The sequence below is a fragment of the Lampetra fluviatilis genome, chromosome 19, assembly GCF_964198595.1.
Source record: "Lampetra fluviatilis chromosome 19, kcLamFluv1.1, whole genome shotgun sequence".
Lineage (NCBI taxonomy): Eukaryota > Metazoa > Chordata > Hyperoartia > Petromyzontiformes > Petromyzontidae > Lampetra > Lampetra fluviatilis.
In genome coordinates this window covers 1,554,464-1,580,411 of record NC_136293.1, presented here as the reverse complement: position 1 = coordinate 1,580,411, position 25,948 = coordinate 1,554,464, and the positions used below count along the sequence as shown (strand labels likewise).

The 25,948-nt window shown below is 47.5% G+C and overlaps 2 protein-coding genes across 6 annotated transcripts in view; one reads left to right on the top strand and one right to left on the bottom strand.

Annotated features, from left to right (window-relative positions):
• Positions 1 to 326: 326 nt before the first annotated feature.
• On the bottom strand, positions 327 to 19,384 carry LOC144937539 (gamma-aminobutyric acid receptor subunit alpha-6-like). Of its 3 annotated transcripts, none has more exons than XM_078864794.1 (10): positions 19,313 to 19,384; positions 17,193 to 17,322; positions 13,761 to 13,891; positions 12,846 to 12,913; positions 12,466 to 12,686; positions 11,328 to 11,410; positions 11,035 to 11,178; positions 10,748 to 10,900; positions 8,246 to 8,505; positions 327 to 1,594 (listed from the first exon to the last, which is right to left on the bottom strand). In XM_078864794.1, exons 2-10 carry the CDS (start codon positions 17,255 to 17,257, stop codon positions 1,151 to 1,153), a joined length of 1,569 nt encoding a protein of 522 aa, XP_078720920.1. In that variant the 5' UTR covers positions 17,258 to 17,322; positions 19,313 to 19,384; the 3' UTR covers positions 327 to 1,150. The 3 variants fall into 3 exon arrangements, with proteins under 3 accessions (XP_078720920.1, XP_078720921.1, XP_078720918.1); XM_078864795.1 differs by lacking the exon at positions 19,313 to 19,384 and adding an exon at positions 17,694 to 18,153; XM_078864792.1 differs by lacking the exons at positions 17,193 to 17,322; positions 19,313 to 19,384 and adding an exon at positions 15,338 to 15,509.
• A 129-nt stretch (positions 19,385 to 19,513) lies between these two features.
• The window catches only part of LOC144937540 (gamma-aminobutyric acid receptor subunit beta-3-like), a 272,017-nt gene continuing 265,582 nt past the window's right edge, over positions 19,514 to 25,948 (top strand). The window contains exons 1-3 of one of the 3 annotated variants that reach the window (XM_078864797.1): positions 19,514 to 20,167; positions 20,377 to 20,468; positions 23,589 to 23,656. In XM_078864797.1, coding sequence (XP_078720923.1) covers positions 20,091 to 20,167; positions 20,377 to 20,468; positions 23,589 to 23,656 — 237 coding nt within the window. In that variant the 5' untranslated portion in view covers positions 19,514 to 20,090. The remainder of the gene's footprint in view (positions 20,168 to 20,376; positions 20,469 to 23,588; positions 23,657 to 25,948) is intronic. The other 2 variants (XM_078864796.1, XM_078864798.1) reach the window with 2 other exon arrangements.

The window sequence follows — 25,948 nt, the reverse complement described above, 5'->3', positions numbered from 1 at the left end:
ACTCCGTATATGTTTGAAAGTACTTAAACGTTTACGCCCATTTCAATTACTTCTGATCACACGGTTTGGTTTTGAGGTCACTATGGGTGAATATCATTACGTGACATCGAACTCGCGGTTTTCATTTCTCGTTTACCTTGGCTTTTACCTAACGGCACGGTTTGCCATTATGTCGCCTAGCGAACGGAGACGCCGGTGGGTGTGCTCGACGATTTGATTAAAACATTCACACTGGTCACGTCACAATAGCCACCCAAGAGGGACCCTTTTGTGACCGTACATTTACAACCCACCACCACCACTATTATTATTATTATCATTATACCAAAGTGGCTTCGTATACCACATACGCTGTGATATACATCGAATATTACAAAAGGCCAATGATGATGCGAAAAGTCTCTAAATTTTATTGTCGATTATACAATAAAATACACGTTATTATCTCATTGATCCAGCCGATAGAACAGCTTCCTCATCTGTGTTGTTATTATAGTTTGACGAGTGAGTTGTGTACGTGAGACTGCAGTGTACAAAACACTGGAATGTAAACTCCACTTGCACAATGGATTATTATAATTACACACTATATATAATTTTTGTGATTTTTTTTTTACAAACTGTACAAAACGCATATGGAAGGTATTGTAGCAGCATGCCATTTTTTTTTCATTCGAGGGAAGCAACAAGACACACATTTCTGAAGAGGGCCCCACACTTTAAGAATATAATAAAAAATAGAATCCCAACATAAAAAATAGAAGAAAGGTCCTTAAAGAATACCTATATATGATGCGATGTTTCATTATTGCAACACTGAACAAACTGCTCGAGACGGCGCGTGGCCACGCGTGTTGCCCACCCCACCGTGGTTCCCGCAGCTGCTGCTGCGCCCTTCTTTATTGCAGTGTCTTTGGCAACCTCCACGAAGTGAATCCACTTGCAAGCTCAGCCAGAGGCCAGTGCGACTTATACTGCACGGGACAAAAAAAGTGCTTCTTCTTCTCCTCTGTGTTATAAACCAGTCGCGTGGTGCTCACGGCTGCAAGTGTCGTTCGTGTGCAGTGCAGTGGAGTGGGGTTGCAGCTCGCTGAGGCTGCAAGGGGCCTCGGTGCCCATCTCTTTGTCCCTCTTCCAAAGCCGCGGAGCATCACTTGTCTTCGGGCCTCTCCATGGTGTCCTTGGACAGATAGACAACCCAGTAGACCATGTTGAAGACCGCGAACGACACGGGGAAGAGGATCCGCGCGTACATGTCTATCTTGCTCGTGCCGGCAGAGGGGGGCGGCGGGGGCGGCGCGGTAGGTGTCGGCGCCACGGGCGTGGAGGCTTTGCCCGCGTCGGACGCCGCAGGGTTCGAGGACGACGCCGGTCGCTGCTGCTGCTGCTGCTGGCCGGACGTCCCGGCCGGGGTCTGTGTGGAGGCCGCACGCTGCGGCGACCGTGGCAGGGGGCTGGCGCCCGAGCAGCGGCTCGCCAGGCTCGCCGTGTCGGGCGAGGCGAGCGGGTGGCGCGCGAACAGGTCCACGCGGGACGCGGCCGCCGAGTTGACTCGCTTCTTCAAGTTGCAGTGGGTCTCCGAGATGTTGGCGCTCTGTCCGAGGCGCAACAGCAAGAACGCGACAGCGACAAGTAGACGGCACGCGGTTAGATTATATTATCGGTAATCGGTTGGCCGTTCTGGCATAGCCCACACTCACGATGACTCACCCTCCCCCCCTTGAGTGGAGGGGGGGTGAGTTTCTACACTGGACCCCCTAACGAAGTGGACATTGGGCCCAGGAATGCATTACAACAAATCTACCCATTATATAATGTGCCAGCAACATTTTATAATTTAACTCTTAAAACAAATTAGTTTTTCTTTGCATTTTTTATTATTATATTAGGGTCTGTCTGTTGTTCAAGAGCTACTAAGAGTTCAACTATTCATATGCCGATTTAAAAAAATAAACTTCCATCATTAGAGATTTTAAAATGTAATCATTTTGAGATGCCACGGTGTAAAGTGCAGTCTCTTATCCACTCATTGTCTCTAGCCTTTCTATGTGCTGTGGTATTAAGACCATTGCCCGAAACGTCACCTGTGATATAATGTTCATTTTAAGGCCATGGCATTATGGATTAATGTATTGAGTTGTGTTTTGTGCTGACTGTGTTTGTTCACCACTGCCAATGCAGCGTTGCTACGTCGAGGTGACGGTTCTTTGACCTATGGGCTGAGTTGACCCCCAACTAGGATTGGAATTTGGAACCCCTCTGATTGTGGCCACTCTACCACATCGTCTTCTGGCTGGATTAACTTCACGACAAAACATTTTACATACTTGATTTAACAATGTGTGGCGGTCAATGTATATGCAGGCATGAGATTACCAACACCATTGGGAACTGCAATGGCAAAAAAATAGCTGCTCATACAATAATATTCCAAGGCTGCACTAACATAAAATGTAACCATCCTACGAATTTTTTAAATATACTCACATTTTATTATTATGTTTAAATAATTGTTGCCTAATATTTGATCGTAAGAAATATTTTGTTGTCTTTTTATTTTAAATTGCCAAACGTTCACATTGTAAGATATTAACACAATAGAAACCAACGTTATATAGAGAGAAAGCTATTATCCTTGACGTTAATTTATAACTACATCTGAAATTTGAAGTTTGGGCTAAGACGTTCACACTATTATGCATCTTTCGTGAGTTTTCCCAGAATATGGTAAGACAAACTTGTAACGCCAGACTCGAGTACGTGGAATTATGGGTAAGACAGAAAAGCCATCCAAAACAAAAGAGTATTCAGAACAAATATAAAAAAAATAATGAACATCTCGGAGCCAAACGGTGTGAGCACGGCGATGACTGCGTGCGGTGGGACACGGAGATCTGTAGCCACAACGCGTGCCACGCGGCCATCCCCTGATGATGACGTTTCACTCTCATTGTTGTACGTTGAACTTGAACCTTTTTTCGCCCCGTACGTAGCCAACCGTGATAATCGGAGGTGCGGGGCCAGGACTACAAACTAAACACAAAATGTAGCTCTAAAGAAATCCGTTTTTCAATCGAGACAAGTTATGCATCTGTGAGAAAAACCTCTAGGCAGGCGGTCGCCGCTTCCTGTGAGATTGGGATTCAAGAAGTGGTTTTGTGGATCATAATGAGCTGCAGGAGCATCATTATCATAATTGCTATCAACTTCGTAATCATCATCAAGCTGCGAATCTGCACCTCTGTGGAGCTGTCTCTTCTTGTCACGCACGCAGATCAGGCTTTGTGAGACCAACGGAGTGTCCACAACGAGCTGACGTCAGGGCGCTGGGCCCTGAATCCCATCGGCCATGATGCCGATTGGTGGCGGAGTTTTATTCAGAATGCGGTTTTGGACATCATTCTACATATATTAAATGTATGTCAATTTATGTAAACAGATGTGTAAAACTAATCATGAAGTACTTTATTTATTTGCTAAATTTGTCTTTTTAAAAAAGTGCTCAACTCGTGCACTCGGTGAACCTGGCCGCTTGGATGCCATGGTCATCCACGTCATCTGCCGCTGCTCTCCTGTTTTACATTCTTTTTTTTATAACCACAACTAATTGTTTGAGAAGAAGACAACCCGATGATGCAGACAGTGATGAGAAGGAAACTGGCACTATTTGGACACATATGTAGAATGGGCAACAACAGGAAAAAAGTGCTTTCGGACAAATGGAAGGAACCAGAAAGAGAAATACCTAACAGAGAATGGCTTGACAACGACGTAAGAAGAGATTGGTGCCAGAAAGATGTGGCAACTACCTGAGCATATTGGCACAAGACAGAGGAAAGTGGAAACAAATAAGGAAATGTGCAGTGGACACCTACGGGCTATCTTCCCATGAGCTGTGATGATGATGAATGTTTCTAGCCCATGAGAAACCCTCTCCAGCCTTTCTCCTTTTTACCTCTGATGGTAAGCGACTCACATTAAACTGTACATTCATGGTTTGCTTTTATTGTAATTAATTAGAAACACAAAATATGAAATGTATCGTTGTTATGTTATTCAGCATTCATTTTGTATCAGGTGTTAGTTACATGCAAACGTAATGTTAAAGACTCCCCCAAACGAGTCGGTCTTTGAGTGGAATTACTGTTTCTAACTTTGACATTGACATGACTATGTAGGACTCCAGAGCTCGTGCCATTGTTGGCACCGGTTCTGGCTGTACGTGAGTAATTCTATAGTGGCGTTTTGAGATGCAAATTGAACCAAACGAGACGCCGCTTTTTATATAAACGTTCTTATTACATTACAAGTGTTGCTCAAATGAGTGTGCAGCAATGTGAATGTCTGTTCAAAGCCATGAATCAGTGCCGATATATCAACATGACTACGGCTAGGGCCAGTCTCTCCATTTAACAACAGCGAAGCCGACTGTCTTAGTGACATCCGCACTTTGCTGTGGGGCTATGAAGCCACGTGTACTACACGGAGCACATAACAAAATTATATATATAGTGTCAAATGACTACAATATTTCTTTCATATGGCATTTGAAAAGCAAAATGACGAAACATTGCACACGTAGGTTAAGTTTGGTAAATCCATTCGATGGCATCGGGAGTTGCTTGAAGTGGTGTGTACGTGCATCTGCGTAAGTTTACTACAATGAGCCAAGTCAATGCAGTTGAAAGGGTTCCTCCTTTCTGGGAGCGCTTAGACGGCTCTGGACATGCTCGCCGATCGTGTTAGAGGAAGCGGGGGGGGGAACCCATGCTATGCTTCACCCCAGCTGATCAGCCAAATAACTTATTGTAGAGGTGAACACATTTTTCCATGTTCCAATTCACTTGATTGAGAATCATAGCATCGATAAGTCCGCTGTGTTAGTCGATACAATGCTGCAGAATTATATCCAACTCACAGAAAGAACTCCTCGTGCGTGTGAGATGTGTGTGGGATGTGTGTAGCATGCGTGTGGGATATGTGTGGAATGCGTGAAGGATGTGCGTGGGATGCGTGTGGGATGCGTGTGGGATATGTGTGGGATGCGTGAAGGATGTGCGTGGGATGTGCATGGGATGCGTATGGGATGTGTGAGGGATGAGTGTGGAATGCGTCTGGGATGCGTGATGGATGTGTGGGGTGTGGTGGCGGAAGTATCGAGCGTGCTGGCGGTGCAACTCCACTGGGATAAAGGGGCCCAGGCGCGGGGCTACGAAGCGGGGGGGGGGGGGGAGAAAATTGGACTGGGGGCCCCATTTAGATTCCTTGCACCTGGGCCCGTGCCAGACATGGTAGGCCACGGGCAAGATGGGCAACTGCGTAATGCCTCACTGCCTGTCCTCACTTGATCTTTTAGTATAAATTATTCACTATTTCATTGTGCGTCGGGCAGGCATCATTTGGCACTCTTGTTGACTGGATGGCAAGGAAAACCAGCTTTCGTCTGGGGACCTCACAAATGAGGTTGTGACACGTTACCCACGTGGGCTCACGGGCCCTGTGGCCCGTGTAAGCTCGGGGTCTGAGATTTCGTTTGTGCAAAACACTGTTATTCATAAGTTATTAATTAGGAGGTTTAAAAAAAACTAACATCTGCAGCTTCTGGTAATCCTAAGCCCTAATATGCCAGTGTTAATATATGAGCGTGGGGCAGATGGCCATTCAATAGTGACACAGTTTGCGCATCGGCAATCGTTCACGCTTGTCATGAGACCCGTGGCGTCGAGGGAGAGTGCCCAACGAAGCGACTTCCACGGCAATGTCACTGAAAGCGGTCTCTGTGCGAGTGCTGCCATTATTGAAGCTACCGTGTGAATTACACGTGTCGGACCAAGGTGTAAAGCTTAAAATATTGTATATGTTGGCACAAGCACACGCGCACACACACAGGTTGCTTTGTCCAATGCTATTCTAATTAGGCAGAATCACGTGTGATGTACGGGAGAGCCGAAACGAAAATAGTAATATTATTGGGTCTTTCGGTAAAGTCACGTAGATAGGTTCAAAGAAAATAACAAAAAAATAACAAAAAACTATGACGTTTTGATGACAATACTAGCGATCATCATCAGGAGGAAAAAATAGGGGGAAAGCTGCTGAGGCAGACGGTTTTAAAGGTTTAAAATGGGTGTAGCCCAAGGGTCATAAACAAAGTGGGCGGGGCTAGTAATGTCAATGTGAGAAATTAGCATGTTAATAATGAAAACTCAAGGGAAGTATTGGCCAGCAGCTAAACCTTGAGATTTACGGGTTCCCATAAGATGCACATTGATAGATAAACCAATTAGCAGTTAATTTGGTGATTACTAGTAACAATTACTGATGAAACCATATAGACCACAGCAAAAGCCTATAGTCACCATGAAGTTATGGTAAAGTCGCTACGATGCTTATGCCTAGCTAGGTGCACATTAAAGGCACGTTGGGTGGTGAAATCCCACAGACAAGGAGGTCGTGGTACAGACCTAGGCGTTATGGGTTAATGGACCGAGATGACTGGCAGATGCGCGAACACCATTTGTGAAGATGTGTGGTGTTGTATGTAGGCTTGCACGAGGTAATCATGATTAATGACACAAGGTAACGCCATAGCGTGCCATATGCCGTAGAGCAGACATTAAATATCCAGTAACAGCATTATGGATAGATTTGTGTTCCACAATAGTTGCATAGATTATTCTGGTCTTCATTGTAAAATACAAAAATGCCGTCAATGTGCTCTTAATGCCATTAAAAACAGGGCCACAGAAATATTGCACTTTGTGGACGTATATATTTAAGCATTTTGATTTGTACATACCGTGCAGTATATATGAAAAAACATTGCCTATGGGGAACTCTTAAGTATTTTCTACTCAAGGCCCTTAAATGTTTAAAACTACCCAAATGTAATCACATGTGTTTGAGTGTTTATTATATTGCCTGGTGTATGCTACTTATTTCCTGCATAGCTCTTTGTTCTGATTTAAAACTCTAATAAAGATAAATTGCACTCTTATTGACACAGCGACCCAATAAAAGTATACTTAAATAACACAGACAAGGCCAGGAAAAGCAAGTTGATCAACCTCTTTGGTCGATAAGACTTCATTAAAAGGGGGGAGGAAATACATTTCAGTTTTTTCTGTGATAATTCCGTTGAAAAAATAAGAAATGGCTTTACCCTTTCTGGCAATAAATTAGGCGTGAAGATGTTAAACCACCAAATAGAAACATTTTTCAAGTAATCAAGTTCGCATTAACCACACGTACTTGTGGTGAATGCAAACTTGATTCTTTGCAAAAGGTACTCTCATACTTTGATACTGGCAAAAAGGTCTCATAATTCTGTTGCTCGGAGCCGTTCCGACTTTCTGCACAATTCCCCGAAATTATTCAAAACTCTGCCAATTATTTGAGTGCATTTTACTTCGCTGCACTTTGTTTAACCCACAGGAACATGAATGGGTGTGGAGATGCACACCTACAGTCCAGTCTATAGCAAGTGGTGTTTATGGGTCATGCAAAGATTACGGGTGCCATACAAGAGGTGGTGCACAGCACCCAGCGGGGAGAGGTGGCGCAGCGGTTGGCATGCTGGGCTACAAACCCAGAGTTCGATTCCTGCTCACGGCCACCAACAGCGGTGACGATTAATTGAACTGGTTATGTGCCTCCCTTAGGTTGACTCAGCCTCAAATTAGTATCTGGTGCGATGTGTAAACATCGCCACTGGGGAGACAAAGGCGGCTGGGCGTGGTGCTGGCCCCCCACCCCTTCGTGTGTCGTGCCGGCCTTCATAGGTGCTCGTCGCTAACAGCACTTACCCCAAGTATGTTAGGGGCCATACGGGGGATCTTGGGCGCAATGGTGGCGAGATGTTAACTACCCGACCCTGACTCTTATATATTTGGAGTTTGCATGTCTCTCCATGGTCGCGTGGATTTTTCTCCATGTCCTACGATTTTCCCCTCTACTTTTAGAACCAACATCACGTTTAGAGTATGTGGCTGCTGTACATTTTCACATGACGATAAGCCACTTCGTCGAGCTATCATTTGCGGTGGCCAGATCGCTTCTTAAAACAAAACAAATAGATATACAACTCAGTGGGGCCTTTTACCTAGTAAAATATATATTTTTAAATGTCTAGCAAGAAGGTTTTCCTGTCTATCAAGTGTTTGTGCCGCGCGAAACGCAAGCACCACCCGCCTAAGTGCAGCTAACGTCTTGGTGCCTCGTGGCCTGCGACAGTTCTATGTTTTACCGTCACAACTTCGTCCTTGACCGGCTCGGCCATGCTGGCCTGGAGCTTCTGGTAGGCCACCAACTTGGCCGCCTTCTTCTTGGCACGCTCCGCCTGCTGGTTGGTGAAGTAATTGACCGCCGCGAACTCGATGAGCGCCGAGAAGACGAAGGCGAAGCTCACGGCGATGAACCAGTCCATGGCCGTGGCGTATGAGACCTTGGGCAGCGATCCGCGCGCGCTGATGCTTTGCGTGGTCATTGTGAGCACGGTGGTGATGCCTGCACACCGCGAGGGCGATGCTGGTTAGTGGTATAAGCGTTGTTTGTTTGTTTGTTTATTTCTTTTTTCATTGTTTATTTGTTATTTGCGCGAACTTTTTCATACCGATCGCACACCTGTCAACCCCTTGTCAGTGCCCTACCATATTACAGACAAATTCGGACTTTATTGGTCACGCCGTGCCCCTTATAAATCTTAAAGTTCATCCTACAAAGTCCCATCACAAGGGAGAAACACAACCAAATAGACACTTTTTTGCCCATATTGAAACGGCTCTATGCCATATAGACCTGAAATCTCAATTTCCCTGCACAAGCATACGGGGTAACCCGTATGGGTTGACAGCTATGCGATCACCCTGTGCCTCAATCACGCTACCCCACATTGGCGTCTTGGTGGCTCTCCCTGCAGTGTAGCCTCATCTATGAGCGTGATGATGACTCTTGAGCCCGTCGCCGGGATAAGTACACGACGCCACGGCGTGGTGTTGTTGCTGCTGTGGCGTCCTTCAATGTTTTATTTTTTTACTTGGACTGTGCCCACACTCGAGAAGCGCCAAACTAAGGAGGGCATTGGCAGATTGCAGATTGTGGGGGGGGGGAGGTAAGGGTGGTGGTGTTGTCTCCCACCCATCCCACATTGAGACCCCAAAAATCGGTACGTAATCGATATTTACCAGATAACTTGTATTGTTCTTTTTATATTCATGCAGGGTCCTACAATATTTTAAAACAAGTCTTCGATCCGCTACCGGGAGAGTGCATGTCGACTAAAGAACGATTAGCTGGGCTTGTCTCGATTAATTCAACACAAAACTGAGTTTTGGATGAAGACTACGAGAGTGAACACCACGCAAAGATGTGCACTGCACGGCACAAAAGCTCACGCTCGGCCTTATGCAGACTACCAACTCAAGAACACTGCACGTGTGGCCGTTTTCTTCGTTTTTACACCACCAACTCCACAAGTTGAGAACATGCGGCCATTCAACACAGGGCTGGAGGAATGCATAAGGCACATACATGCACGTATTATTGTCTCTGTTGTGATGGGGTTTTCACCGATTTGAATTGGAAGACTGGCTCAAATTGTGTCACTAAATGTGTTCCGTAATTCCTAATTATATACAGTATACGCAGTACAAACGTAGTAAAGATACACATCCAACATCCATTATACACTCGTGACTGGTGAATTGTGTTGGGTCCTGCAAGTTACTCTGTATTTAAAATAACAGCTGCAACAAAATAGCCACGTATATTTGATGCCGCTAAATACGATGTTTTGCACATTGCCTAAATAAAGCCTTCATGTAACTAATTCCACAGTGAATAATGCAAGAAACAGTCTTTGGCAACCCACTGGTGGATAAAGGCCTCTTGGTGCTTGCCGGCTGTGGGGGGCTTAAGGATGCTTCATCACGCTGCTCAGTACCGGATTGATAGAGGGCTGTGGTTTGGACTGGTGCCGATATCACGACCATGGCCAGGAGTCTGACTCGGACCGCCCAAGTCAGAGTGTGCAGTGCACTAACCACTGTGCCACCACTCCCCCCCCACCCACCGCATAATACATGTGCTATAGTCAGGGGGGTTTATTCGACTATTCTTCACCTATGCCGAGCAGTGCAGGTTGGAGGCGGGGGGGGCAGCATAGACGTGGGAGCATATTACAGAACAACAATGGGGTTTATTGCTACACTGTAGAACCCCCACCCATAGTGATAGACTTCAAATACAGGATGTAAGCAACATTCGATTGCTTTGCTGCGCGAATAGTTTGCTGTGTAAATCGTGCATACTGGCGCTTACTATACTAGATATGGTGCACTCTATTGTATTGAGTAAATACGTTTCAATTGTTTCTCAGATTCAAGGTTTTGCGTTTGTTTCAAGTTGCAATTGTATGGCCACAAATGACTCACGCACACAACTCGCCTCGCGGTGTCAAGATTCACCTTGTACTTTCACGATTGCTGTGTCAAGATCTACACTTGTACTTTCACGATATCAGTCAATGGGTGGCGTCAAAGATGCTTCTTACGCAGCACATTCATGACATCCTAGTTTTGCGCAAATATTGCGTTATCTGCATGCACGTTGCTGTTATATTAAGTACATTATGAATACCTCTGTATGGCTGTATTCCATGCTGATATATAATAAAACAGGCATGTTTAGCACAGTGATAACAGGATGCAATGGCAAGAGGAGTAAATTCGAATTTACAAAAGCGATTTACCAAACACCGTCCTGGCAGGCACAGACTCCTTGTTAATCCAAAATGACACTTGGGAGAGAATGACCGTCATGATGCACGGTATGTACGTTTGAACTATGAAATATCCCATTTTTCTCTTCAGGTAAAAGGACACGGTCATAACGACATAATCTCCTGCAAAGTGGAACACAAAGAATCCATTAATGCCGCAAGCGCACAATCGCATGGTAACAATACGCAATCTTCAATCAGACAGTCACCATGCAAGCCAGTGGATGCGTCATTGACAAGTGGAACTCGGGCGTTACCGATTTTCGATTTGAGTTCTTCGCTTGAGACGTTGTGCCCTGTTAGGTCATACTGTAGCAAGCTCGAAGACTCTTGCGGGACCTCCACAGAATTGTTAGCACCTTTGGTCCAACTGTAAATGATTTCACTTTTGGGGTAGGCATCTGTCGATACATAATACTGGTTATTTACCCAATGCATAGCACGGGCACATTTATTGCTGTGATTGATGTGGAAGCAAATTAATGACACGGCAAATGGCACATTGATTATAATAGTTTTAATTAACGTGCGAATAAAAACAAACACTCACAACTCCCGAACTTCAGTGGGCAAGTATGGCCATCCATTGGAAAATCCATGAGTCTCATTGGGCATTCAGCGTTTATCGTCAGCCTGTCTCAAGAAAACACAAGCGTAGAGCACACATACACACGCATAAGTGGTTTGAGAGCCTCCATTAATTTAACCAATTGTAAGGTGGTGAGTTCAAACCCTGGTCAAAGGTTGACCCAGCTCATCATCATCATCATCCCTCTGCGGTAAATAAAATTGGGAACCGCGTTCTGGCAAGCCAGCGGTGGAAGCCACTCAGAGATGGGTTGCCTGCTGAGGCACTTTGACGTTTTGAGCATTCGCACGCAGCGTGATTGATACTGTACCCCTCGCAATAGCAAAGTGGGTGGTTTCATGACTGGCTCAGGACCACTAATGGAGACGAGCTTTTGCCAAACACGAGTGAAGAGTATGCACAAGGGTACGTTGACCCAGATTGACTGCGCGGGTCTTTACCGTTCACGTGCTCCTTAAAATACAGCATAGCTGCCACTACTGCTGCTGCTGTTTCCCTGCACAGACAGAATAGAGTGCACTATCCATGCAGATACCAGCCATAACTGCAGGTAGGCCTTCCACTAGCAGTGGCATGAGCGAGGAATTGCAGGGCTGCACTTTTACCAATTGCACCACTGATGCGGTCTGATTTATGGGTGCAGGTGATAATTCTGATGGTGGCTTTCTCTGGATGATTTTGAGTTTCAGGGTGACGTGTTTAGGAATTCCACATCGGAGAGACATTTATTAGTGCTATCAAGATGTGATAAAGGCACGGAGATGGGTGGCAGATGCCGGAGATTCTGCGCCAATAGGAATCGGAGGTTCTGCAGAGCTGGAGAGATATCCAAACGAATTCGCTGTTAATGTGCATCGACAATGCAACTAAAGGGAAATGCTTGCTTCGCACGCGTAAAAAAACAGTTTCTCTTTACACGCATGCACGCGGAGGCAAATGTATCACCGACATGTCCGAAACGCACGAAGGGACGAAGGTATTTGTGCGGCAGCATCACGTGCGTGAAAGACGTCCTCCATCCATCGCGCATCAAAATCAACTCTTGAGATGAAAACACCCCCTCGCCCCACCGCCCCCCACCGCGGAGGACTCGGCTCACCTCATGGTGTAGAGCACAGTTCCGTTCTGCATGATGCGGAAGAGTTTGTTCGGCGCCGTCATGTTGTGGGCAATGGATTTCTTCCCGTTCCTAAAGTACGTGTCTGGGGTCCATATCCTGTTCACCATCAGGTTGTTCAGCCGAAGGATTTCTATCGGCCCGTCAAACTTCAGCCGCTCGTCAACCCACGTTTGACGAAAGAACACGTCCATAGTGTAATCCTTACAACGGGTAACCAACAACGGTTGAGTGCATCGGTTATGCAACGTTTCAAGACGCGTCCTGTATTGTTTAACTTTGTTAAGCGGCATTATGTTATGCGACGCGTGCAAACCCAAAAGCATAATGTTCACACACGTGCAAAGAAAAGCTTCGTTTACCATTTCCACATCTGAAACAGGTCCAAAGCTTGTCACGTAGATGTCAGTTTTAACCTCCGTAACCGGCCCTGCACGCATATATAATACACAGGGCATTAAACATCTAAACTTAATTAGTTGACCCAATCCGTAAAAATCTATTCTCATTTTAGACAGTGCCTTGAAGAGTTCAGTTGGTAATGCAGCAGACTACGAATTGTACATTTCTAAGGATTCCAATTTATAACTCTGCCCATTATCTAGCTGGGTGAACTATCCATCTGGCAAACCTGCACTACTTATGGGTAGACAGGATCCTGCAAACAGAAACGTGGAGATCCCACCCGTGGCTCACGACCACCAATGAATATGTTAGTGACAGAGTGGTGCAGTGGTAAAGCTCGTGCCACACAGCAAAAATAACCTGGGTTTGATTTACGATGCCTTTTCGTGTCGAGTTTGTCTGTTCTCCCCCTGTTCTGCATGTTGCTACATCTGGGTTCCTTGGTTTTCTCTCAAAGCTACCCCCCTCCCCACACAATGTAACTGGTGTTGGATACGCATACCAATGCTGAAAAAGTACCTTAACATTACTCAATTACGATTATATACCCAGCAACATCGCTCCCCTCGCCTCCCTACTGCAAAATTTGCTAGGATCCTCCTGAAATGGAGTCTTGAGATTTAGCCGAGGCGGGCTTTACTGGGCGTAGGCAATCACGGGGACACTGATGGCGATTAGCTGTGAAAGTTTATGTGGAGTCGCGTTGTATAGAACGGAACCGGTGTACCGACGACCAGGGCGTCCTGCCCCATTTAATCATAATTCAAATTTATAATGCACATTCCATTCTTGGATCGACTGTCAGCCACCACGCAGCCGCCGCCAATGCACGTCAGCAACCTGATGAGACCATTGTGGTGTGAGCATATTACCGCCAAAGCCTGGCCGGAGCCTGTTGTCGTATCCATCAAGGAGTCGATCTAATATCTTCGTTATGTTTTCCGGGTAGATCGTCTCATCCTTCTTCCCATTAGGAGGACTGCTTGATGTTGTCAATGAGATGCTGTGTCCCAGCAGAGGCACACGATTATGCATTGTATTACACACAGTGAGCTGTGGCAGTTGAACTCATAACTACGTGCGTCGAGAGATGTACTTGCTGGTTAGATGCTATCCAATTAAATTTCACAAGGCTCTCAGATGTGGCACACACTTATAAGTTGATTTATTGGCAGGTTCCATCGCCATTCTGCTCTGGCTAAATATACCAGACTATAAATAACAAGCACATGCAAGACGTTCTTGTATATTACTGTGGCCTTTATAAAAACTGATAACAGGCAACGTTTCGGACAATGTCCCTTCATAGCACATTAATTATTTATAAATATATATCTGCTATGAAGCAGGCCCAATGCCCAAAACGTTTCCTATATGTTTCATTTTAAAGCAGTGAAGAACGTGTTGACTTTTGTTTGGCTATTGTTACTCAGGCATCAAATGCCAACCTATTATCAACAGAGCATGTGTTATACTCGAGTGTAGGTTACAGAAAATGGTTAGGTTTATACACAGTTATCTCAATTGGCACTGCCTCTTGTTGAATACAAGATTCCTTCATTCGTGCGTTTATGCACTGTTCATATATTAATGAGAAGCTTTGTTCATCCCAACGTTTAAGTTTTTTTTTATTCCATATGAAATGTGCCTTGGCTATTTTGGCATCACGTTGTGGCATTAATAATCATCGTCGCCGTGTTCCAGTGACGGTGCTGGCAATTGCTGTGTAGTGCATTCCCAAATGCACACTCAGAGCACGCGAATAGGCCACTCCACGCTGCTGCTCGGTGCACAGCGCGTGGATGCTCCCATTGTTATTAAACGCGCCAGGTATCAAAACTTCACCTTGCATTCGCGTTCATAATGTGCACAGTCTTTAAATGGCCACCTAACTAAAATGCCACAAGTGCATGTTTTTTTACATTGAGTGGGCCAAACATTACCCGAGTTAGCCCGTGCAAGCCTCTAACAATCAGGTATACTCTCTGGCAATTTTTGAACCAATTATGGCTCACTGATGAGTGATAAGAGCATGAAATGGGATACATTGACCTTGGAAGCCTGCAAGTATGTCTAATGAAAGGCTGAGTATTATTTGCCGTCAATCTATGTAGTGTACACCATGTTTATTTTATTGGTATAAGACTGGATGCTAATTATATGCCGTGCGCGCATACTTGAGTACATATATTATTAAACAAATGATATGCATACGTGTATACACAGGACATCCAAATGGCATACACTTACGCGCAATACCATATATACAAGCAAACGCATGCACAGGATACCTATATAAGCCACGTGTATGGCACGTGCGCACCTATTGCACACATATAAGCCGCATACATCAGCTGCATGGAGCTCACCCACAGGTCGTGAGCGGAGAGATGGTTCACACGTGCGCATATATAGGCCACTCACACGCGGAAATAGGCCACTCGCTCACCTTGATACAATGCAAACGCAAACAGCGTACACGAGCCAAGCACATATGCTGCTGTGTGCAGCGACGAACGTGTACACATGCACGTGGGCGTGTGGACACACAACATCCACAACTGACCACGGGCCTATGAAATGAAACACATTCATTTGGTGATGCTGCGTTGGCAGTGGCACACAAGCACAGGCGGCAACAACAACAACAACAGAAGAGCCGTACCATTGTCAATACCACCCGTCGTAAAAAAAAATACCATGGGCTAATTATTTGGGTCCTTTGGTAAAGTCACGTAGATGGTTCAAAGAGAATAACAAAAAACTACGACGTTTCGATCACAATACAAGCAATTGTTATTTTCTTTGAACCATCTACGCGACTTTACCGAAAGACCCAAATAACATTAATTCCTGCAGTCACGAAAGCTTTAAGTCAAGATTTAACCATGGGCTAAGTTTCAAGAGAGCTTGGGCCAGTGACTCAAGTCCTCCCCTAGCTTTAAACACAACGCCCCACTTGCTGTGCGCATCACCCGCCCTCCTGTAGCCCCATGCGTAGAGGGTCTCGAACTGCCCTGCGAGCCCAGAACCACTTGTTACACCGCTGCCTGGTGTCGATGCGGGGATGTCCTCTCCAACTGCACACCCCCCCCCCCCACCGCGTCTCTCACTCAAGTGCGACGGCGGTCGCCGCTGTTAACAGCCGGAGCCACACGCACATTTTTTTGTTTTTGCCTGTAGGTTGCTACGCATGTGCTTCACAGCGCTCGTGTGTTCGCTGTACACGTTCACCTGTCGGCCTTCTCCAGACCCACCCAAGGCTGCTGGTGTCTGGAAAAGGCTTACAGCTGTCGCACGTGCAATGCGCACCTTTGCGTGATGTTAAATACGTTTGATTTTGCGGCCAGTGTAACTCTCGTCATTTACAGACGTGAACTTGTGATTGATATGATGAAGGGAAATGGCCAAGGCACAAGCAGTCTTTGTATCGATGAAGACCTTAACATGGCTGCTGGTTTGAGCCATGGGTTTGCGTGCGTGTGTTCATATATATATAAATATATAAAATAATTGCATACAAAGAAATGGCCCGACGTGATCGTATCGTTGCTTATAACATTCAATAGGACGCGATTACGCACGGACACATCACGAACGGCAGCATTTACCCCTATTTTGAAATGCCAATTCTATCGACGGGTAATAATGACGGAGAGACGCCGTTGCGTGAGGACGATGCTTGTGCTGATTCTATCATGGCCCCCCTCCCGGTTAGGGAAAGTCCGACATGCGGTAGCTCCCACACGAGGACAGCCGCAAGCTGACCACACCACGGTGGCATTTTTGCTCGAGCACATTGGGCGCACGATACGAGCGTGCGAACGCCTCTTAAACGACGTTGAGTAGCGGACAGCGCACTTTCCTAGTTCCCCTTCACATTTAATGGGGGGGGGGGCAGCGACAGAGAGTTGAACACCGTGGGGGTCGGGTAGCTTATTGGCCAACCCGCTACTCTGCTTAAATAACCTGACCGAGACCTGCGAATAGCGGCGATCGCCTCCCTGCTCGGCTGCTGCCCCGCCACCGCAGCAGCGCCCGCGAGGTTGTCATGCGTGCGGCGATTGCAGCTCCACCGGCGTTACGCGCTCCGACACGCAATCGCTGCGGAATGGTGGCAGCTGCGATTCATAGCGGCACGATGTAAAACCCCGGTGACAGCCCAGTTTTAGCCATTGGGCGTCAGCACAGTGATGGATCGCTCGTTTGCATGATGATGATGCGATAAACACGTCTCTGCTAATACACGCGCACGCTCGTACTAGAAGAGGCATAAGCGATCCACGATATATGAAGGCACTTACCAGAAGACACAGCAGCATAGAAGAAAATAAAGCCACATATGTCTGGGTATCATCCTGCTTGACATTCCTCTCCCGTTTAAGCCATGTATAGAGGCTTTCAATTGATGCGGCCGGATACACGATTCGGTGCCTGCGGAAATGAACAATAGTTAGTTAAGCCGCGTGAAGCGACCCATCAACACAGCAGATTCATCCAACACACGAGCAGGGGAGATACACTTTGACGTGCTTAATAATTCCCAGCGGCGCGTGTTTTCACTTGTGTATTAGCCCAGATAATGTTCTCCCTACCATTAATACGAGTCACGCGCTCGACATAACCCCTTGGCATTAAGTGATAGCTATATCTATAATCTTAATGAAGGCTTAGATGCTCTGAAGCTTCAAATTATACGTTTACGTATTTTCTCTAGGCATACGCGTCGAACAACCAAAATTAAATGACTGCATATCTCGCATTGGCACACACAATGTCGCGCGTGTATACATTTTCCTCTTTACGTGTATATTATATATATCCTTAGCGTTCAATTGACTCGTGCGGTCTTCAATCGCGCTGGCTCCATCGCAATCCGCGGCTCGAATACTCACACGTCTGCAGCGCTGGGTTTAGTTGCAATGGTAGAGGCGGCGAGGAGGCGGGAGGGGGGGTGAGAGTGTCTCACGAGGAGGAGTGTGTGCGCGTGTGTGGCGCAGCACTGCCGCGCGTGTATGTGTATAAATAGACGGTGAAAGCGTGGAGCAATAGCAGCAAGCGGCAAGCAAGCAAGTGCTGCTTGCGAGGCAAGAATCTCGACGGGACGTAATGTTAATCAAACGTGATTTGACACGGCGCGCGCCTTGGCCATTGCTTACCAGAGGACCTCGTTAATACGCAAACACACACACACAAACATCATATGAAATATAAATGACCCAACACACAGTGCATGCTGGGCTATAAGGGACGCGGCGATTTAGCGCTCTGATCGAGTGTGGAGAGCATCTTCAGTTCGGCATCAAACTAAAGCCCCTGGGCTTATGCGCCTAAATATTACTGTCCATTGAACACAACGTATTTATCAACAACAAGAAGAACATGTTTTTGTTGTTGTTACCTCTAAAGAATATTGTAGCACCACCTCGTGTAAAAAACAAAAAAACAATTGTCATCTTACATTCGCCACCGATGTAAAAAAATATATATAAGACAATAGCCCGATAAATAGCTCAGTAGACGTGCAGACAGGAAAACCCAGTGCCCAATTGCTACACAACTCCTTCAGGCTCCGGTGGCAATCCCGCGTGGACAGCTCCGACTGCTAAAGCAAAGGTGATCACATCACGTGATTGTATATTCTCGCACCGAGCCGGCATGGCCCCGTGTGAACGCAGCGTGTAGCACGGTAGTGGAGATGCGAGCACAGTAGTGGAATACGCGAGCACGGTAGTGGAAACGCGAGCACGGTAGTGGAGACGCGAGCACGCCGAGCTCGCATGAGCGTGCCGGCGGTGTCCATCAGTGCCGGATGGCATCACGACTCGCCTCGCCCGAGCATCACGCCCGAGCAATCGCCACTAACACAATAGCTTACGTGTTAAACTAAGTCCCGGCGTTTGCAGCGTCTTCACCTGTTTCCACCGCAGGGCTATCTGCTCCCCACTGTGTCGGAGCGTCGTGGCTTATAGCCGGACGCGCACACCATCAGACACACTCAGCGTGTGGTATCCTACTTACAATGATGCTGCTGCTGCGCGTACGTGTATGCACGTGTGCGTACGTGTATGCACGTGTGCGTGTGCAGCCCGCGTCTGCATATACACACACACCCCACGCATGTGCACAGAATATGTGCCTGCACTTGTGTTCAGGTGTGTGTGTCTGCCCGTGTGTGTGTGCGCATGTGTGTCGGTGTGTACGTGCGACAGAGCGAGTGCACGCAAGTTTAGCCGCACGCACAGTACTCGTGCACAATGCACGCACACAAAGCGAGCGTTAATGCAATCCTCAACTGAGCAACAGTGATAACAAACAAACAACACCCTCTACAACAAACACTCAACCTCAAAGAACGCTTCTATGAACGAAGGAACAGTAGAAGATATTGCAAACCCGACACGCGAAAGGCACGAGTACTTGCCTATGTGCGAATGAGCGCTGGCGAGCCGCGGTGGTCGGACGTGAAGGTTCGATCCGGGGATCCGGGCTCTCAGAGGCTGAGCTGCTGCCGTGCCATGCTCCGGGATGCAGCAGCAGACACGCTGTGCTGCTCTGCTGCTAAGCGGCGCGCACGACTGCCAGCGAGGCTGCGCTGCTGCTGCGCATGCGTGCGTGTGTGCGCGTGCACGTGAGTGTGCGTGCGTGTGTGCGTGGTGCAAGCGCGTGTGCCCGAGCGAGTGCGCGCAGCGCCGGCTGAGCCGGGCATCTCACCACCTTCTACTCAAACCCCGCTCCATCTCCCTCCTCCCCCCGCTCCTCCCCACCACCACCAACATCCCATCCGCTCCATCGCTGAGTGCCGCCTCCCCGCTACCCCCCCGTCCTCCCAACCCGAGCCCAAACACAGGAGCCGCTGCCGTCTGTGCTCGTCTTGAGAAGCAACTCCTGTCGGATCTACCCCTCAACTCCGCCAATTGGACACTCTGCGCTGGGCCTCCGTCTCCATCTCGCAGTGTCTGTTTCATTCCCGCAACCACCCCAATTCCCTCTCTTCGTCATCGGCCTGTTTTATAGTTGTTGTTCATCATCATCCCCGCTCCTCCTTGCATCCCCTGCTCCGCGTGTGTGTCCGCGTGTGCGTGCGCATGGTCCCAAACGCCGTCTGCGCGCCATCCGTCGCCGTGCTGCTGACCAACGTGTAGGGGGCTGCCTGCGGAAAGCTCTCTTTTCTCTCTTCTCTCTCCACAACATCACTAAACATGGGCAAAGTCGGTAGAAAAATCCTCGCGTCGTTGTCGCTGCCTCTGGTAATTGCAGCGGTCTGCTGCGTGCATAGGTAAAACGCATTTGCTTTTTTCAGCTCATTTTGCTCGTAAGTCGCCGTCGTGTGTGTTAATGCGACGAGGAAGATATTCGATGCTCACGCCGCTACACAATTCGACATCGATGTAACGGCGGCTCGGCACGCACGCGCGACATGAAAATCGGGATGATGTTAAAAAGATGGCTGTTTGTGTGAGTTTTATTATTATTATTTATTCTCAGCGCGAATGAACAAGACAACATGTCGTTTGTGAAGGACACAGTTGATAGTCTGCTGAGAGGATACGACATTCGACTGAGGCCGGATTTTGGAGGTAACGTCTGAAATCGCGCATCTCTTTGCCGCGGTCGCTTCGCGCACACGCAATCGTGGCCTGGGCTCACCGCTCTCACAGACATCGCGTGCCCATTGCACCACCGGTCGTCGCTTATTTACTATTCCCGCTTATACAGTCTCGATGCATTTATTTTTTGGGTTGGTTCGGTGGGGGGGAGACTCTACGATATCTGCAAAACCGCCGCACATTTGCGTGTGCGCGCGCGCATTGCAATTCTCCCGTAAGATCGCTCTCTCGTCCCCGCTCGCTCTTCCCCAACGCGAACACGGCTCACGGAGAGAGAACGGTATACAACGGCGGCCTGTGCTGCTTGACTGCACCAGTCTGCGCCGAGGGGTTTAACTCTTTGGCGGCGTCTCGCAACCGGCAACATCGAACGAGACTCGCCTCGCCGACGCACGTTGGGCACCGTTATGTAATTGCTGTGTAGCACACGCGACGTACACAGACTGCGTGACACAAGACTGCGTGTCATCATGCACACAGAGCCGACAGGCCGTATGCGCACGCACGATCGTTGCAACTGTGTAACCCGTGCTGCGTATTGCGTTATGAATGCGACACGCATCGTCACACTTGCTGTGGATGTGTTACACTCCGGCGAGGGTGGGCGCTGCGCTTTCGACTCTCGTTCAAATTATTCCAAGTTCAATTCTCGACCGGGAGACGCCTAAGATGGGTCATCCATTCATCCCTCTGGAGTCAGGGCAAGGGGTCTAAGGCCCGACCACTGTGTGGGGATTCGTCGACAGTGGTCGTGTGCGGTCTGGCGCCCGGCTTCAGAATGTGGAATTGTCGTGTGAACCATCGCTGGCATCTGTACATGCCCAACAGAGCACCTCGCCTCTAAGGCAACTGGCATCAGTCCTTTGTTATGTGCACTGTACTCAGATACGTATCCTGTCTGTAAAATAGCCTGATTTTCTTACCACAGGGACGATCCCATTTCCCGTGTCTCTCACAAGGAGCGTAGGACTATTTCACATTTGCGCTGTTATTGTTGTTGACGCTTTCCAACGAAGCTTAAAATAATTCCTTGCAATGCCGCCTGTCTCCGTTCGTCCGTCTGCAACGGGGGTCACTGAGTCTCATAAAGATGATGCAGTCGTGTTATAAACTTGTGTTGCAATTGTTTTGTGCGAGGATTGTCCAAACTCGTCGATACATTTAAACAAGATTAGCGTTTTGCACATGCCAAGACGTCACACACACAACATGCGCGCATGTTGTGTGTGTGGCTTGGCCTTTTTTATCCGTCATGCATCATTATGAGCCATGATCAATCCGCTGCTGGATCAAGGCCTCCCCAAGCCACGATATCTCATTTGCCTGCAATGTAACAATCCACCGAGTACCAGCACACGAGCTGATTTAAATACTCCATCTCCTCCTCCGTTGTCACCCTCTTGAGCTCGTGCCAATTCCTCGGCTGCCACCCCATTATTATTCTTGACCATCGGTCATCATCCCATCCAGTCGTCACGTGTCCTGCAAACCCCACTTACGTTTTCCTTAACCGTTTGATTGACGTATTTAACCTTTCACGGTTCTCTAAAATAATACAGTACGTCCGAGAACAAACCTATGTTGAAAGGCGTTCTAAAATCCACGCATATTTAAGTATTGTATTCCTTGTTTTTTTTACGCAGTATGTAAAATGATCTGTCACAACACAACGCAATGATGACATGCGCTCGCAAATTATATTACAGGCCTCAGTAATTAGTCCATTGAAAAACAATGGACATTCGGGTAAAGCCTTGCAAAGATTTCCCAGCAGGTTCAGAGTAAAGGCTATTCTATATGCTCCAGTAGTGTGTATGGATATCCCTAGTTATGCCTGCTTTGGAAGCATATATCCCTGCTGGGGAGTGGAATGGCAGGGCCGCCTCGCCACACAGTGGGGTTGCCTGGGGGGCACGGCTCTAGCCCAGCGGGCCTCGCATATACTGGCTCGTGTTTACAAAGCGTGGCAGCCACACTTCTCATTCCAGGCTCATTTTGCCCAACATATGCCAGGTTCGGGTGACATTTGACCGCCCGCGTTGTCTACAGTCAGGTATCGGGGAGGCGCCGCTTGTTACAGAGGTTCTGCGGTTCAAGAACCCTGGCCGCCCTGATTAATACAACCCGTTAACTATAACGTATGTGCCGTCCACATGAAAGCGGGCGTTAGAGATCCAGTGAACTTATTATAAAATTAGCAGGCCGTGTGTGCCGGCGTCCTGGTTTAAATTTGCCAATTTTTTTTTTACAAATTACTTCGTTTGAATAACCAAGAGCAGTATCGTCCTCCGTGCTGGCAGACATGCCCACATGTAGGCTGGTGCCACGTCACCTCGTGCCGCTCAGGGACAGCTGTTATCAGGGGGTCCCCTAGGCTATAAAAAGTATAACCCGTAAAAACAAAGTTTTTCACTATAAATCCTTTATATGCGTGGCGGCTAGGGTCCTCTCATCCTCTGGCTTGAGATGGCTGCCACCTATGGGTCAGATGATTGCATGGCAGCATTAAGCAATTGGTAATTAAATATAATATTTTTGTCCTAAAAAGTGTAACATTTTGGAAAAAAATTTTCACGAACATTAATTGTCACGCACAACGAGTCTGCGTGGAAAATGTCAGCTCGATTGGATCACGGGAAGTGGGTTAAAAAACGACCGAAAGATTTGCACGGTCCTAAGCAAGCAAGCAAGTGAACTTAATATAAAGGATTTAAAAAGGAGAAAAACACAGCTGGGTATTGGAATTATTGAGATGAGATGTGGTGTAAGAAGGTGCTTTGAGATGCTGGGGCATTTCAGCTAGCGTCCAATGAACTGCAAATATCGATTCCTTGTTCCGTATTTGAACTTGGGCGACCGGGATCGTAGTGGAATCCAAGTGGCCTAGACGTGCATCACTGGTGATAGAACTGAAACGAGTCTCGTGTGTTCTAAGAAGTTGGCATAATTTGTGTTTAAAATGCAAACAAATAGAACCGATGTGGAACCGTGTGATTGCAATTGTCAGCACTGTTCTTGATACCTCATGAAATTCGTGTGGTGTCAAAAGTTCACCGTGCAGAGCCGTGCAAAGTGACTGTTTGTCTGCAGGGCCCCCGGTGGCAGTCGGGATGAGCATCGACATCGCGAGCATCGACATGGTGTCCGAAGTCAACATGGTAACTACATGGATGCACTGCGAGTGGCGGGAACACACGGGGCGCCCACGGCTGATGCGCGGCATCCGCGCGGGGGGGGGCGGGTTCACAGGGGCACCAACTTACCGACTTACGAGCTGCTCGTAGTGGCAGCTGAATGGATACCACCGCACGGAGAAAAAGAAACCACCGCTGTCACCAACCATCATTGGTTTTGGGCACCGCGGTACCATGCATCGGGAAACAGGGGACGTGCAGGGCTGAGGTTAGGGATGGGGGTTAGGGCTACCAATTTGTTGAAAAAACCTTTATCAGAGCCAGCAGTATTGTGTGCTGTACTCGCAACAAAGATCATCATGAAGGTATCCGAGCTATCTGTGTAGCAGAGCTGTTTCCATTCGATTTTGTGGATTGGACCCCTTGATGCGTCTGCACGAACAAAACACGTCGTTAACAGTTAATGGATGACACACACACCACGTTTGTGCATGATTTTCTAACATGCTGAGCGGTGGAGGGAGCAAGAGATGGCATCTGTGTGGATTTTGCATATTCCTGGCCTACGTGGGGTTTCTCCTCCCACATTCAGTCGCTCATTAAGAAATAGCCAAACGTGGCATGACCCCTGCGCCAGTCTCAAACCTAAGCGAGGACTGCATAGAGACATAAAGGGCGTTCCTATGTAAATTATAGGACCCTCCCCAAAGAATATTGCTGTCTCAATGAGACTTGTATATACATTGAAAATCGTGAGTATAAGCCATTCATCATTAAAATCGGTTATTTAAAAATACAATCATGAGTGTTTTTTAACAAACGTTACCAATATCGTGTCATGATGTAAAAATGTTTTATAATTATATCTGTTACAACAAAAATGCCAATACTGTTCCATAATTACAATGAAGTGAAACTCATGATCGGATTTGCATTGTTTCCTCTGCAAAACATACACTTGGCTGGCTCGTAACTTACTCTTGTATTGGTCTGGCCTTCACCGACGGTGCACTCCGACACGTACACGACCACGTTGCAGTAGACACTCGACGCACAACAAAAACTGCCCGTTAAGCCTTAACAGACTGTTGGGGCAAGTGATGTTAGCGAGCCCCTATGAAAGCCGGCACGGTACACAGGGGAGTGGGTGGCCAGCACCGCAGTGACGATGTTTACATACTGCACTAGATACTCTGTTGAGGCTGAGTCGAGCTAGAGGAGGCCCATCACCGGATAAGATAATCATCACTGGTGTTGGCTGTGAGATACTTTATGCACACACACATACACACGCGACACATCCAAAGTGCCCCCTTTCCCAAGTGTGAGCAGGCGACACAGCGCTCAGCCAGTGATGGAATTTCCTCGTTCCTATGGTAAGAACCGACGTCTACTCACCATAGCCACTGTGGACTTTGCACAGTGACCCCTGGCGCTGGCCAATGTATCTTGTGTTGGATCAAGGCCGCCTTTCTTCGGGTCAATGTAGGCCTTCTAGAGTCAGGCGCTGACTGCTAAGTGACACAGTAACTGATGCCAGGGGAGTAAGTGCTGACACAGATGATGGATGTGATTTTGTTTGATGGAAAAGTCTTAATAGACCGTTCTTTTTTTTACAAGCACATTTATTGCGTTGCTCTAACCGCAACCGCCCCCAACACTGAGATCTCACAGCTCTCGTTATCAGCAGGGCCGTGTGCGAAGTTCCCGACGGGGTTTGTGGATGTCCGTGTGATGGTTAGCGGAGAAAAGCCGAGTTCGATTCCCACTCACAACCAATAACAGTGACGAATATTTGAACCGATTCAGGGCCTCCCGTAGGCCGACTCAGCCCTAAATGAGTACCCGGCGCGATATGTAAACATCATAACTGGGGAGACAAATGCGGCCGTGTCGGCCTTCATATGTGCTGGCTAATACCACTGTCTCCAACGATTGGTTAAAGTTACATGAGGGATCTGCATCTTTGTGTGATTAGGGTCTGTGTGATGGGTCGTATGGTGTGTGCGTTATGGAGGGGGGGGGGTGTGAAGGGGGTGTGTGTAATGGGGGTGTATTTGTCTATGTGATGGTGATGTGTTTAATAGACGTGTGTGATGTTGGTGTGTGTGTTTGATAGTTGTGTGTGTGATAGTTGTGTGTGTGATGGTGATGTGTGTGATTGGGAAGTGTGTGTGACAGGCGGGGTTGTGGTGATGGTTGATGTGTGTGATGGAGGTATGTGTGATGGGTGTGTGTCATGGGTGTGTGATGTGCAGGGGCGTGTGATGGGGGTGCTTGTGTATGTAGGTATGTATGTTGAACTTCTTTCGCACG

What these genes read in the sequence shown, in the direction of transcription:
- LOC144937539 (XM_078864792.1), bottom strand. Translation starts at nt 15,483, where the DNA reads ATGAATGTGTTTCATTTCATAGGCCCGTGGTCAGTTGTGGATGTTGTG. An exon ending in ACTGTGCTCTACACCATGAG is followed by an intron (nt 11,411 to 12,465) that starts GTGAGCCGAGTC and finishes TTCTTGAGACAG; the next exon opens with GCTGACGATAAACGCTGAAT. An exon ending in AGAACTCAAATCGAAAATCG is followed by an intron (nt 10,901 to 11,034) that starts GTAACGCCCGAG and finishes TCCACTTTGCAG; the next exon opens with GAGATTATGTCGTTATGACC.